At 45.2% G+C, this 16,204-nt stretch overlaps 1 protein-coding gene across 1 annotated transcript in view; it reads right to left on the bottom strand.

Moving 5' to 3' along the window:
• The window catches only part of LOC102383894 (protocadherin beta-10), a 21,598-nt gene that overhangs the window by 3,320 nt on the left and 2,074 nt on the right, over nucleotides 1-16,204 (bottom strand). The window contains exons 2-3 of the mRNA XM_025191588.1: nucleotides 15,532-16,182; nucleotides 5,313-5,414 (exon numbers count right to left, since the gene is read on the bottom strand). Coding sequence (XP_025047373.1) covers nucleotides 5,313-5,414; nucleotides 15,532-16,182 — 753 coding nt within the window. The remainder of the gene's footprint in view (nucleotides 1-5,312; nucleotides 5,415-15,531; nucleotides 16,183-16,204) is intronic.

The raw sequence follows: 16,204 nt of genomic DNA, 5'->3' as shown, positions 1-16,204 counted from the left end.
TCTCTTTTAAAAACTGGGGAATGATCGTTTATGTCAGTAACCCGCACCTCGGCCCGGTACGACTGCAAGGGATTCTCCAGGACTAGCTCAAAGCGAACAAGGCAGGGCTCAGTCTGCCCGCACAGTTCCTCGCGGTCCAGTTTCTCTTTGATAAGCAAGTCCCCAGTCTTACCATTCAGCTGGAAATGCCGGCTCGCCGGGGGCGAACCTCCGAGGCGCCGATCCTTTGCCACATTAGCCACGAAGGACCCGCTCTCCATTTCCTCCGGCACCGAGTACCGCACCGTCTCCGAGCCGATCGCCCCCACGCACAGGAGCAGAAGGACAGACGCGCCTTGCCTGCTCCGCTTTGTTCTGCTCTCGGTGTCCGCCATCGTCTCTGCAGGAGGCGGCACGGGTCGATCCGGAAGAAATATCGCTAGTCTGGATTCATCTCACCAGCCCGATCTGCTAAGGGTTCGCTTGAGATGCGACAGGGTGAGTTGTGCCGATGTCTCCTGTGATATTCTCAAAGGCAAGAGACGAGACAGCCGCTCTCCTGCTCCCGGTTCCTAGAGACAGTGTTTTCCTGCCGGAGAGCCGGGACTTCAGCTACTGCAGGTCACGCTTTCCTCGTATTAGTCAACAGCGCCACCAGGCGACAGGACGTTATGCTAGTTGCTGTTCGAATTTTAAAAAGTGTATAAAATAGTGTGTTTCAAAGCGTAATGGTCACAGGACAGCTACCTGAACCAAATTATGCGTGTTTGAAGCTATTTTTATGTATTTGCTTGCATAAAATGTAGCTGCAAGCGACAGGATTACTAATATTTCACTTGTATATGAGGAATATTTGGGACCAAATGTGAATTGTGAATGAGAGAACTCGAAGAATTACACTTAGACCCCACCTATATTCTTTTCATGTGATAGTTCCCATTGTAAGGAGTGACCTAGAAACCGCCACTCAGAGACGAAGCAAACAGAATGTTATGTGACGAATGCCCATCTGCAATGATAAGGAGGAGACAGTCTGAGATAAAGGGGGCTTGAAAAGAAAAAGGAAAAAACAGGGAACTGGGTTAAAAGGACTCATTAAAATACTAAAAATCACGCCCCTAGGTGGGGAAAAAGTATGCTAATGAAACATACATGTATGTAAATGAGATACATGGCTAAAACACAGGTATAGAGACATGCTCAGTAAAGAACTCCTTGCGTCACTCCTTTATAACCAATTAGCAAACAAGGATGCTTATGAAGGTTCAAAAACTCCTGTATAAAAGATGCTTAGAAATAATGATCTGTGTGCTTGTTACGTGAAATTATTCTGCTCGCACCTTTTATTGCTAGCAATAAACTTTCTTTGTACTTTCACCCCTGGTATCTTTATTGGCCTTTGCATACCGGGCACGATCCCGGACTGAGCTGGGGCTCAACACCGTTACCTTTATAGAAGCTGCCTATAAAAGCGACGTCTGATGCCGGGTGATATAAAACCTTGGATTTGTAAAACAGATGTTGGATAATTATGTTCCCTAAAATAGCAAAGTAGAAAATCTTTGGCTGACTTTTCCTCCACGTGCATCCATATGAAAATTTATAACAGGCATTATAACCATTTCTGTCTAGATTTTATTTTTTTGTTTTCTGCTATTATTTGGGAAATAGGTTATCGAAGATGAAACCCTTCAATATTTAATCCATACATTAAAGTTAATAAACTAGAGATAATTAATGCGGAAATGTCGCTACTTTTATGCTCTTTGATATCTGTGATGGTATTATGACATTTTGGGAGGAAGCACAGAATATCCAACCTGTGTTGTTTCTGGTTGGTTGATTCGTACATAGGAGAAACTATATGTAAGGTGAGTTACAAGCAAACAGGGGATATAGTAGAAGAATCTCTGTCACTCTCCATACATTTGAGCTGCTTCTTCTTTGTTTGTGCTACCCATTACTCCACACTTAGAAAAACTCATCCTTTAAACAAGATCCAAATACTTGTATTACATCATCGGGTATGATTTTAGATATCGGCTAAAATGACAGCTTAATCCTTACTACACAGGGAGGGACGCTTCCGCGCAGGTATTCTAGCTAAGAAGAAACAGAAGAAGACTGTTAACAGGAAGTATGAGACAACGACATTCAGTATGGATTCTCAAAGAGTGGAAATGATAATGCACCTATTCCATTATGTGTCGTAGGTGGAAAAACATTAACCAATTATGGAATGAAACTTGACAATTTGAAGAGGCATTTGGAGCAATGACATGCTTACCTCAAGAATAAACCTACTGAACACTTCCAACGACTTAAGTCAGCAATGAAAACTCAACAAAAACTTGCTTTGCAGATGTAGCAGAGAACACGGAATGTGACATCCACAATATTACCAAGCTTCTTTTAGAACATCTGGATAAGCTTGAGGCCAAATTTATTGAATATTTTCCATATGAAGATGATGTTCGGGTTCGATTTTTGTGGGTAATGGATCTGCTCATTCTCTCTGGCAGTGAAACAAATAAGCTGTCACTTTCAGTCTCGGAGGAGGATAGTCTCTTTGAATTAGCAAGGATCTGACATTGAAAGTATTCAAGTTTGCCTTTGGATACCTTCTGGCTTAAAGTAAAGACAGAATATGAACAATTTAGAGCGAAAAAGCTATTAAGAAACTAGTACCTTTTTCTTCCACATATCTTTGTGAGCAAGCCTTCTCTGCCATGGCAACTATAAAAACGAAGGAATGAAACCGTCTTCAACTAGAAGCACAACTCGAAGCAGCTCTTCCAGTCGCTATTTCAAACATTACCCCAAGAACTGACATGCTTGCCAATAAAATGCAAGCACAGGCTTTTCACTAATGACTAAATTATCTCATTTCTTCTAATAGATTTTTTTTTTTTACAATTATAGCAATAAAACTTATTCTCAACAAAATTATTGCAATTTTTTATTTTTAATGTCCTTAAAAATCCATTAATAATGATTAATATAATACTAAAATGCATGTACATGTAAAAATACACTTCTTGGAAAAACTGAAGTTTTGTTTTTATCATGGTGGGGCCAGGATTTTTTGACAAAATGGTTGGTGGGACATAAGGTGCAAAAGGTTGGGAACCGCTGATCCCTGAAGCAGGATCATCCCTACCCAAACCATGTTATAAATATCCATTTTCAAACTAACATCAACCCTGACAAAACAAAAATCACAACATTCTTACCTGCCACATGTAAAGCAGGGAGACCACAGCAGCCAAGTCAGGCTTCTTTGAAATGTAATGGATACAGGCTCAAGAGATCCCAGGTAGATAGCCACGCCCCCGACTACAGAGGAAGGCACCCCACCCAGCCCCTTCCACACAGTCAGTACCAAACTAACTATAAGGTAAAATTCCCCCCTTCCCCACAATTTGGAAACTGGTCTGACACTGAGTGGAAAGGCAAGGCCCTCTACCCAGGAACTTCCTGCACTTCGTCCCAGCAGGAGCAGTGGCACATCCCTGTAACAATCCCCAGACTTGACAGAAGAAAATACCCAGTGCCTCTGAGGAAGTCTTAAAGACCCTGACACATGCAGAAAAGCAGGGGCTTTCTCTGTTTGTGGCAGAGGTAGGATTCCCTTCCAGCCCCATGCAGCAATCATCAGAGCCCAGACAAATAGGAAATGTCCATAGCAGGGCATCTGCATGGCTACACCTAGACCATCCCCAAGCAGTAGCTGTCCAACTTATTTTTTAACATCCCCACTGATGGATACTCTGCTTCTATTTTGTTGCAACTTCATGCCCTTGAATCATGTCCCAGTCTCTGCAGCAAAACATAAAAGGTTTTCTCTCTCCTTTTATGGCAAGTGTGGGCCATTGCTGGGCTTGTTGAATCAATTGTACCACTCCCCCCGACCCCTTTTACTCTAGCTGCAGAGGCCAAGGATCCACAGATCAGGACCCTGGGATCCTGGGGAAGCTGGCCTTAGGCTTGCTCCTGGATTACAAGCTTTTCCCCAGGCCCTGGGCTCCAGAGTCCATAACCATCTGGGTGTGGGGTGGGCAACAGGGCTTTGGCTAGGTGTGGGAAAGCCTGTCCAGGGATCATACAATCCACATGTCCCTAGCAGTGGTAGCATGCTTATCACCTAGAAAGTTCCACTTGCTGCAGGGATTCCCAGCTGCCTTGAACTCCCAGCTCCTGTGGGTGGCCCCTTCCATCCTGCCTGGCTGGCCAGGCTTCCAGTTGCTGGCAGCTGGGGGCACTACCCCAGCTGGGGCTGCTTGTCATGGCTGCACCTACTGTGCAAGCTTCCAGTTGGTTCTGGTGACCCCAGCACAGCCGCATCTGTCTTGAGAGGGTGGGGTAGTTGTTTCTGGCTGGGGGTAGCTCAGACAGCTCCTCCTGTAGTATAGGGGCCTAGCCCCTTTACAGATCACCCTTCAAATACTTAAAGACAGTTATAATGTTTCCTCTAAAGTGGCCTTTCCACAAACTGAACATACCTAGGTCTTTAAGCCTCTCCTCCTATGACTTGTTTTCAAAGTCCTTTATTGTCTTTTGGTGCCTGCCTCTGGACCCTCTGTAACTTCTCCACATCCTTTTTGAAATGTGCTGCCCAAAACTACATACAGTACGTTTGATGACATCTAAACTGGACTGAGTAGAGGCACTAACATTTTCCATGTATTGCACCTAATTCTTCTATTGATGTATCCCAGAACTGCATTAGGCTTTTGTACAGCCACATCACACCGAAGATCTATACTGATAATATGATCTACCAATATTCCCAGGTCCTTTTCCATTATGCTGCCATCCAGCCAGGTTTCTCTCATTTTGTATTTGTATTTTTTATTATTCTTCCCAAAGTGCAGCATCTTGAATTTCTCAGCATGCAACTTCGTCCTATTGGATCCTGCCCAGGTTTCCAGTCTGTTTTGATCCTTCTGTTACTAACACAGGAAGTTCAGCCCCCTTCAGTCTTTACAACCACTGACTGAAACGAGTCAGAAAAAAAGATTAAATTAGAGATAAGGATACTTCTACAGGCACAGATCCTATTCTTCCTCAAATAAACAAACTGAACATTAACATATGAAAACGCAGTCCACTGGAAGTATATTGAAAAGTTGAGGAGGAAGAATATGTTTAGTTTCCGATGTCTCTAAGAAACACAACATGCCTTTGCTTCATTGTGTTCTGATTTGTTATTGGCCTTGTGATCCTTATTTAGCCTGTCTGGAGTCTCATGGTAAAGAGACCTGTGTCTGTGGCCTTGAGCAGCTGGGAGGACAGCCAGGAATTCTGCCCCATCCCCCATCCCCCATCCACCTCTTGGAAATCAAGCAGCCTGGTTTGGCTGAGCAGGGCACTGGATGGCTGAAGGCTGATGTGCTGTTCTGCAGAGGTGACAGAACGTTATGCTCATTGCTGTTCTATTTATTTAAAGTTAGAAGAACAATATGTTGCAAACCGTTCTAATCACGGAACAGCTACCTAAACAATGTTATGTATATTTCGATTTATTTCACTACTTACATGAATAATACATAAAACCGAAACGCAGGATTACTGATATTCCATTTTTACTTCATCAATATGTCGTGTGAAATATAGGAAGAGTGAATGGGCAAAAATGGAAGTGTTAAATCTGGAACCAAATGTTTTAAATTAATTTGAGAAATTATGTTAATTCTTATAGTTACCATTACATTTCTGGTAGGTACCTATGCAATAAACTTCAGAATTCTTAAAATACACTTTGAATAATAAACTTCCCTGAAAAATCATCCATGGAAAATATTTATCTGATGGTATCCCGATACTCACTGATGTGAGTATTTAGAACAGGCGCAAAATAAAATAAAATAAAATAAAATTCTGTTTGTCTAAATTTCCTTAAGTTGCTTTCTATTATTTTTCCTGCCTAGGTGTCTGGCAGATTGATCATTTTAGTATTTTATCCATAAATGGTATTTTATATTGACTAGAATCCTCTATTTTGAACATCTGGCTACTTATTTTCTCTTTAACATCCGTCACAAACATGCCTTTATTTGGAGGAGGAAGAGGCAATGAATATCCAGCCTATGTTATTACTTACTGGTATATTTCTATTCAAAAGAAATATATGTCATGTGAGTTGCAAGAAAAAAGTAGATATGTAGAAGACTATTTCCTGGAGAAAAGTTTCGACTTGTTTTACTGAGGTCACGGCTATCCCCTTTTGTCTTCTGGTTAAAAGTGTTACCTATATGTAAGGCTCCAGTTTCCATACGTTTCAGCTCTGTCCTCCATGTTTGTGATGCCCATTACCGCGCACCTGGAGAAACTCATTCTTTTTAACCAAGATCCAAATACTTGTATTACATCATCGGGTCTGAGTTTAGATGCGGGCTAAAATGGCATCTTAATCCTGACTGCATAAAGGGGGAGGCTTCCGTGAAGGCTACAGTTTTCTGAGGTGTCTCAGAGCCTGCATCCAATACCCGCTTAGATCTCCAAAATGGAGCTACAAAATCGATCCCAACATGATTGGGTGATATTAAAGCTACAGTATTATTCCATCTCCCTTAAAGCCTAGCCTTGGTGTGTGTAATCTGCTCAGAAGCTTTCCGAAATACAGGGCAGGGCTACACGGTGCAGTTAGTATTCCAGATAGGAGAGGAGGAGTAACTCAGTCACAGTAAGCTGCTCTCCTCGCGATGCCTCCCAAACTGGTAGAATTGGAGAAGCATTGACCGGGGCCTGCCGGAGAGCCAAAAGTACTAGTGAGAGACAGGGCTAATTAAGCGCGGTTACATTAATTCCAGACTGGGAGGTAGAACCCATAGTAGCAGGTGCGTTTGAGCCTCACAAGATAAGTTGTATATACGCTAATTGCCAAGAACGCTGCTTGAAATGTCAGGTTCCTGCCTTCAGCTCTGCTGGTCAAGAGTCATGTGATTCTCTCATTGTTGGATCAAGCCTCTGGGCCAACCAGGTTGCTGGGCATGGTACCTACTGTTCTGCCTTTTCTTCCTGTGACTAGCCGTGAATCTAGTGACCACCAGGGAGCCTTCTGAAACCGAAATGCTGTTTCATTTCCACATTAGGAACAAAAACATGTAAAGGAATAGAATATTAAACCCACAGTATATATGCACCTTCACCTTAACCAGGACAGACCTCTTCCGTTTAAATCAGATCCTGTTTTCCCAATATGGATACTGAATCACTATCTCCTTCTGGAAAGCAATTCTTCTTTTCCAGCTATTTGTTTATTTCTTGCTTCCTGGGCTTTTCAACTTATTTGTAAAAAATGGTTTTAAAACCAGGAACAATTCAACCAGCACCACAGGAAGTACATCCATATCCTTCAGTGAGCTAATAACGTTCCTTAACAACTCTCTGGTGCTTTCTGGGAAGTAGTTTATCAGTCTATAGTCATACTTGCCTCTTGTTTGCTTTCCTTTCGCTAAATCAATATACGAAAGCATCCCAATAGGTAAAAATCCAGCAAACCTGGCCCCCTCCAGTCCTTTACAATCAATGATTAACATCAGTAAAATCAGGAAAAGCAAATGAATTACAGACAAAAAGTACTGCTACTGGCATCGTTCTTCTTGTCCTTCCTCTGCTTCCTTAGATGACCAAAGAGCCTGCATGCAGACATATGAAAAACCCATCCACTGGAAGCACGTTGAAAAGTTGAGGATGAAGACCGGGGCAATTCTCCACTCTCTCTAAGCAACACAAGTCACTTTTTCATTGTGTTTCACTCCAGTTTTGGTCTCATAACTCATCTGGAACCCCGTGGTAAAAAGACTTGATTCCATGGCCTTGAGTAGCTTGTAGGACAACCAGTTGTTCTGCCCTGTATCGGTATCCTTTGTTACGTCTCAGCTCTGTATTCTTGGGGAACCCTGGTACAGGATGCAGTCTGTCTGACTCACAAAAGACTCACCCCCTCCCCTCCTCTACCTAAACGAAACTGATTAAGATGCAGTGAGAGACGCACCTAAGACCCTCACCAGGTAAGGGTGACGAGTGAATCAACTGCCCTAGGTCTCATTTACATGAGAGATGGAAAACAGAAAGCCTGAAGCAGAGGCTGCAGTGAATTCTGGGACCAGAGAAGCAGGAGAGCGCTGCATGATGGGGAATCTGTGCTTCCAATGTTAATCAACCCATGTTCACACACACCCAGCTCAGCATTTATCAGACCAGTTCTAATCTGGATTTGCTAAGGACTTTTCCCCCCCCAGACACACACACACAGCTCCAAGTTTAATAGGCATCTCGGGCCGTACATTCTAACACAAGCAGCACATTGACAGAATCACCAAGACCCTAGAAACTATCCCTAATAAATGAGCACACCCCAAAGTAATGGGCAAATTTGGTAACACCTTGTCCACCACCTTGGTCACCAAATACCTCAGCTCAGCTGAATTTTGCACCCCTTCACCACAGGCCCATGGGCTCAGACCAAAGTGGCAGTTTTCAACAAATGTAGCCACAGAACGTGGTCTATAGCTATCACCAAGTACAAGTGCACTCCTAAATTCTCCCTCAAAAATGGCCAATTGGGTAAAAATCTTAACCCTCATTGCATGAAGACATGTCAGAACATAGCACCTTCCCTAGTTTGTGTTTGCCTGCCTGCCAGCCTCCAAGCCGTTTTCACAATGGGAGTGGGGGAAAGGGAGTGGAGGTAGTTCAGTCTGAAGGCTTTTCAACCCCCCCCCCATGAGGGTGGGCTGGGTGTAGTGGAGCCCCTCTGAGGTGCAGGGAGGCTCCAGTTCACTCACCCCATCCACCAGCGCCAACTGGGAAAGGCCTAGAATGAGCTCCCTCTGCTCCCTTCCTCCTCCCATTCCCAAAACAGGAACAGGCTGGGGTGGGGGGGGCGCTCCCCCCTGGAACCAACAATGAACTTCCGTTTGGTTTGGGGGGATGCTGTGACTCAGAATGGTTCCTGCAACACATTCCAAGGTACAACCAGGACCTACACTTGTCTGTGCCCCATGAGTCATTCTGCAGAAGGTGTAACGGGAGGGCGTAACACAAAAGTGCACTTCATCATATTCATCTACTACCCTCACATGAAAGACAGCCACCCACTGTTCCATGACCCAAGAGGACTTGGGACTCCCCTTCAGGGTTGCTAGTTATAAGTAAATTTACTAATGGCCATAAGAAATCAGATTAAAATGGCTGTCAGTAAAGTCTGCAAAAAAACCTTAACCACCAGGAAAACCCCTACGCAGAAGCTCCAACAGGCAGAGCAGAGCAGCAGCTCCCGGGGTCCCAGTAGGAAGGCAGCAACCTCCAAGGAGTGTCCCCTCAGCCATGTGCAATAGCTGCTGGGTTTGAGGCTGCCTGCAATACTGCTTGGATCAAGGATAGGCTTCTTCAGGGCCTGTGCCAGAATCAGTGGGGTGGAGGTTGGAGGAAGGCATGGTGCAGGGAGCAGCTGGGGGCATCCGGGTGTGGGGTGAACAGGGGACACCACTGGGCAACAGGGCAGCACAGTATAAAACCATCACTGCAGTCAAGCCCTGTTGCCGACTCAAGAATTGTTTTGCTGTGTACTTTTTTAGTGTAAACAAAACATTTTAAAAACCTTTTTTACTTGATGATAAAGCCTTAAATATAAACGTAGCCATTCTAACTGGGGCCTGGCAGCAAGGTTATATTTCCTTTATGTAAAACATACATCAATGAAAATATACATCAGAAAAAAAGTTTGTGTGTTAGGAGAAAGCTTGCAGATTGCCATTAAAAAACATCCTGGGTTAGCAATCGTGGACTCTTCACCTAGCCCTGGTTCAAGGGATTTCAGTGTTTATAGCCTATGTGGTATGAACTCAGTGGGTGTTATGAGTATGGTATTTTTGCATTGTGCTCTGAAGCTAAATCAGAGGTCCCATGTATCACTACAACTGGATTATTTCCCTAGAGATACATAATGTAAGATGTTTCATTAAATAAGAGGAAGGGGAGCAGGATCATTATTATCTGACACCTCCACGGTTATGGTCATTTGTGTAATATTGGGAGAACCGAAATCCACGTATCAAATGATAAATTATGGGATGACGTTTTTGTCTGAGACTAGACCCCAGATCACAAAGAAATGATAATCTGAAACTTGCCTTAGGACAAAATGAAGATGGTCCTGGAAGAAAAAATCCTTTCTCGCATTGTTCCCGGAATCACAGCCTCTGACGATAAAAACCGTCAGGAATGTTAACTCCTACTTCGGGGGCATTATGGTCCACACCCACCACTTGCAGCAGGAGTTATCATCACAGAAACATCCCCCGCCCTCTACTGGTAGGCCTCGGAAATTTCACAACTAGGTTCGTTAGTAACCTAAATTGTGTGCGAGAGCAGGTTCAATTCGAATGGGTTTTTTGGTTTTGTTCTGGTTTGCTTTTTTGGCTAAATAGTATGAATTTTCATAACTGTCCTAAATTGATAGCAGAAAAACTGACATCTAGATAACCTCCGAGGCTGTTTTGCAGAACTGAAGCTTTGTCAATGACTGCAGAAGACAAGGAGGTTGTGGCTGGCACTGAGAACAGAACTCTGGATTTGTGCAGTGCCTCGGAGGGGAGCCACTGTCCACGGCTAAGAGGAAAAGGTTCATTTTTGGCTCCTACAGGTCTATTAGTTATTCAGGATAAGCTCCACGTGCCTCTTGCCGCCGCCCTGTTCACTTGCATAGATGTGAAAATTATCACTGAAGCTAAAACTGCGTTACTGCGACATCTGAAGCCTGAACACCTCCAAGCGGAAACTGAGACGCAGGGAGGACCAGCTCCAGGGTTTTCAGAATCCGCTCCCGTATGAAAGACCGGGTGACTGCTGCTGCCAGGAGTCCTCACCACAGCGGACTTCCCTGTGCCCTTGCAACACAGGCCACTCAGGAATCCACCTCTTGTCACCAGCGCCCGCCTATCACCACATCACATCTCCGGTGTGAGGGAGGATTTCGAACCCGCGCCAAGGCTCCCACCCAGAGCTCTCCAATCCCTAAGTCAGTTGGAGCATTTCTAGCAACTTCTTCAGCCCTGAAAAGCTGCACCACTTCCGATTCTCCTCCCCGCACCCCAACGGGAAGCCCCAGGCGCGGAGCTTGCCTGTGCCGCACCATTCTCTCCTCTGCCGCCCCGGTCTTCTAACACAGATGCAAGAATCTCCCTGCAGGTGAGGTTGTTCTTCTCGCCACCAGGATTATGCCTCCATCTTGGAGACCTGGCACCCGGAAAGCTTTCCTCAGACAAAAATGATCCAGTCAGAAAAATTCTGAAAAACAGGGCTCATCATTTCTTCCTACAGATTCCCTGTTCCTTCAAAAGCACACGTACGAGTGGAATGCGTGTTTGACAGGCTTTGGTTTTAGACAGAGTCTGAAAATTGTTATAGGTGAAAGTCACCAACCCCAACCCCTATGGTGTCTCCAGTTCAATGTTACACTTAACTCACTCATTCAGTTCACCCTTGTTTGCTGTAAATTTGGGCCTTGCAGCTCACCACCGAGACAACCGCATATTAAAATCTTTAATTATGGTAGTATACTATTCTATCCTGAGGTTTGTATTATCCGAATGTAAAATATCGTCATCATTCACAACAGCAAAAACCCTGTTTTATAGAAATGACAGTTCCTTTCTCTCTACAGTGAATCAAGTACACTGACTGAACTATAGGGGATACTGTTTTGTTCGTAAGGAGAACTTCGTATTTTCAGCTGATCTACTGTGCAGTGCAAGTCTCCAACATGTATGTGAGAGCCTAGAAATAATCTTTCAAGGAGGATACTGAAAATTTCGGACCTACATTCTGACCGTTATCTTCTGATGGGATCTTTCCTTCACTGTATTGCCATCCTCTTGGCTCTTCCCTTTAATAAATAGGTACGAGTGCAACTGCATAAGGGATGCATATATACATACTAAATTGACTTAAGTTAAGCCACATAGAAGCATACACATGTGCAGCTCCTTGACATAGTTGATGACTGTGAAAGCCTGGCCAGACCTACACATGAAATTTAAATCAACAAATTAAAATAACAGGGCATCATGCACAAGAATGCAGGATTGTGACTAGGACCACGTAAAATAAAGCGATCCCAATTGATTTCATCTTGCTAGTTGTAAAGTGCTTAATGTATTATTATTCAAAACCATTTATGTATAACTACATATCCCTCTGTGACTGAATCCTCCTTGTTAACACATCTTCCCTTGATAAAAGCATATTTCTCAAAACAGGCATTCAATGTCTGTCTTTGGGTTACAACATTGTAACCTGCACCCAGCTGAACAGTCCCACCAACTGCTCCTAGCCCAGTGAAGCCTGCAAAGACTGAGGCCCTTCCTTCCTACTTTGGTGAGAGACACTCTTGCAGCTGATATATACTAGGACTTTTAATAGCTCATTTACTGAATATTTGGAAGGAGTCTTTTTCAGTCATTTAGTTTTATAGCTTGTATGTGGTATAGCTATTAAAGTCTTTCTGTGATTAATCCAAGGAGGTGTCTGTCAATCCTTAACTGTAATAGGTTCAAATTCCGCCTTTGACCGCAACACCGTGGTAGCCATCTTGTGAGCAAAGTTAAATAACTAATGAGACTCAAGATTATATACCTCAGAGGTGTTTTATCTTGCACGGCATTTAAATCAGCTTTGCTCCACATACATGTGTACACTCTGACATTTAAGTCGACTGAAAACGCTAAAGCAACTTAACTGTCAGATGGTTAGTAGATGTGTATGCATCCAAAGTAGTTAGTGACAGCTACCTATAGTATAGATAACAAAAGCAGATGCATCTTTCCAAGACACAGTAGCTCACAAAAACATAATCAAGTCAGGGATCGGATGGACTCCGTGGGTTTTGATTTTCTTCTCCTGATGTCTAATGAAATGCACATTACTTTCTGATGAAAACAGGGTTCTGCTTTTCTACCTCAGAGCAGTGTTCCCTCTAAGCTGCATGGCATGTGCGGCTGTGCAGGCGTGCTCATGCCACACTGCCAGGCACACAGCTTAGAGGGAACACTGCCTCAGAGATAAAATGAGAAAGAGGATGCTCAGTCTGATAGGACAGGAAAGAGCAAACAGGGGCAGCAAACAGGGCGAGCAGTTTGAAGGCAGTTCACTGGCAGGAAAAGGAGGAAGTGGAAGAGGAAGAAAAGCCAGGCACCAGGCACTAGGCACCAGATCCTGCCAGGGGAAGGTAAGTGATCTAGGGCTTCCTGTGCCTTTGTCTTGCTGAGTGTTTGTTTGGTAGGCTGTGTACATTTCGGGTGTGTGCTCTGAGAAGCTGGGAGTGTTGCTAGCTGAGTGATTGCTGAGTGACTGCTGCCTGTACCTGAAAGAAGTCCTAGCAAGGGGTCAGAGCCAGTCCAGGCCCAACTGGGTGTGAAAGGAGATTCCCTGAGTGACTAGGTAGTGAGCAAAGGGCAGCAAACAGAGCAAGCAGTTTGCAGACAGTTTGCTGGTCAGTTTGTAAATCAGTTTGTGTTCCCCTCTTTGATATGGGGAAGCCTTTAAATTTGTTTGAGGAAGCAGGGAAAAAGGAACCTTGACACTGAGACCCAAGAAAATGGCTGGAAGATGTCACAATGTCAGAGCCATTGCCACTGCCTCAGCTTGCATCTGTGAGACTTCTGTCCAGGCAGGGCTGCTCACCATCGAGGCTTTCACCCAGGTCTGAGTTTGACAGTGTGAGGACTGTGGCTTGCAGGTTCCTTCTCCTGATGGCCAGGTAGGGTGCAATGTGAGTGGTGCCTCCTGGTGATGTCTCTCAGGGAGCAGGCAAGAGAGCTACAGGAGGAGATAGTGAGGCTCTGAAGCATCCTCCAGTATGAGGAGTTCACTGACTTGATGCTGGAGGAGATTTCCCAGGCTGTGGAAGAAGAATTCTAGGGAAGGGAGAGGACATGGACTTGGAGGAAAGTGCAAACTGGAAGCTTGTGATCTCTGGCAGAAAAAAAGCAACCTTCATCTCCACCTGCAGCAAATCATCTGAACAACAGATACGGAGCCCTAGCAACAGAGAGGGAGGAGCACATTCCATTGGTGTAAGAGGAAAGGCCAGGCCTCCCCAAGGTGAGAAGAACTGAGACCACCAACACTGAGAAGAAGTTACGGGTGGTGTTCGTCGGAGATTCCCTTCTTTGAGGGACAGAAGCATCTGTTCTGGTAGGTAGAAACCCATTCTCCCATTGCCCCCGGAACCAAGGCCTCTGACAACGAACATGGACATCTCACTGAGTTCTGCGAGGCAGCTTCGCGGATTCGTGAGGAATATGAACTCTTACTTCAGAGATGTGGTGGTCCGCTTTCACTACTTCCATATTTGCATCCTGCAGGTGACCCTGTAGATGACCGCATATTAAAAATTTCAATTCTGTTAGTCTACCATACTTACCTGGAAAGTTGTGTTATTTGGATCTTGTAGACATATCAACATATCACACCCCTTCCCTCTCATAGATTCACTGAACTGTGTGGGGGAGCTTTGTTGGTAAGGATGGCTTTATATTCCTAGCTGATCTACTATGCAATTCAAGTCTCCAACATAGAAAACATCTTTCAAGGAGAATATAGATAACTCCGGACCTAAATTTTCACAGCCCTCTTCTGATGGGATCTCTCCATCGCTGTACTGCTGTCCTCTCGGCTTTCCTTTAATTAATCGCTGCGAGTTCAACTGCATTACCTGGCTAGCAAAAGCTAACAGAAGAATAGAGAATCAAAGTAGAGGTATCTTTCCAGGAAAGAGTAGTTCATAAAAAAATATCAAGGCGGGGATCAAAGGGACGCTACAGGCTTCGATTCCCCTCTCCTGACGTCTGATGAAACGATAGTACTGTCTTGTCACAGCAGGGAGATGAAAAGAGGAAGAGGACGCTCAGTCTGATAGGATCTGATGGCGAAGTACGAGACCCAGGCAACAGACTTGGAATGAGCGCACAGAGCCGAAAAGAATGCAGAATAATGGCCTTGGAAGGACACCGAAGGAAGTGGTGAGGACTCGCCCGAGAAACATAGTTATAAAGCATCGGGATGTAAAAATAGCAGTGAGCCAAGAGAAAGATACAGGGAAAAGCAGAATCTTCCCCATGCTGGGAAGTGTGAACAAACGGCATTTACTAGTAAAAATACATCAGGTGCTTAAACCTCCCCCCACCCCCCCCCAAAAAAAATCTCTATTATTATACACTCCTCCTAAAGCACACACTTGGCAAATGACTGCTGTCGTGAAGGAATTCTACAACTTATTAAATAATCACTGACTCTGGATATTGCTCCTATCATCTCTCATGTGCTTATATGAGAAATTAATGCTCTCCGTTACGTTTCTCATCTCTTGGTTGCACATAGTTAATGCAATCAATACAGTCCCGTTTGAAAGAATCAGTACCTACTGCACCATAAAGGAAACAAAGTAGACTTGGAAAAACGATAACACACGAAGATTCGCCAGTCGAAACAGATGAGGACCTATTCATAGAGAATGAAGGGCGGAAGAGCCCACCCAACCCTTACCTGGTCGGCGCCTTCCAAGTCGGTGGGCGCATGAGAGTCGGTGAGAAGATCCCGTTCCTTCCCGGAGCCCGTCACGACGCAGCCCCCCTGCTGCGGAGGGCAGGGCACGAGGGGCCTCAGGAACCGGAATTCGCTGCTCCCCGACCCCGTGCTCAAGCACACTTCGTATCGGTAACTCCTGGACAGGGTGCCGGTCCCCGACACATCCACCCAGTCTCTCGGCAAGTTGCCGTCGCCATACAACGTGCCGGGAGCACTGGTGTACTGCTCCCCGCCCCCTCTCCTCCGGCACACCTTGAGCAGGACAAATGTCACGACGGAGAGCAGGAAGAGGAAGGACACGAGGCACAGGGAGACGGTTAGGTACATGGTTAAAGCGCCTGTGTCGGCCCCTTCGGCGGCGGCGGCGGCGGCGGCGGCATCAGCGGACTGCAGGTAGGCATCGGAAAAGCCGTCCACGAGCAGGATGTTGAGGGTGGCGGAGGAGGACAGGGGCGACTCCCCGCTGTCCCTGACGAGCACAATAAGCCTGTGCTTCACCGTGTCGCGCTCCGTCAGCGGCCGGCTCGTCCTCACTTCGCCGCTGTGCAGCGCCACGGCGAAGAGCCCCGGCTCCGTGGCGCGGAGCAGCTGGTAGGACAGCCAGGCGTTCTGCCCCGCGGCCGCGTCCACC

The sequence above is a fragment of the Alligator sinensis genome, unplaced genomic scaffold, assembly GCF_000455745.1.
Source record: "Alligator sinensis unplaced genomic scaffold, ASM45574v1 scaffold1205_1, whole genome shotgun sequence".
Taxonomy (NCBI): Eukaryota; Metazoa; Chordata; order Crocodylia; family Alligatoridae; genus Alligator; species Alligator sinensis.
This window is presented reverse-complemented; position numbering and strand designations above follow the sequence as displayed.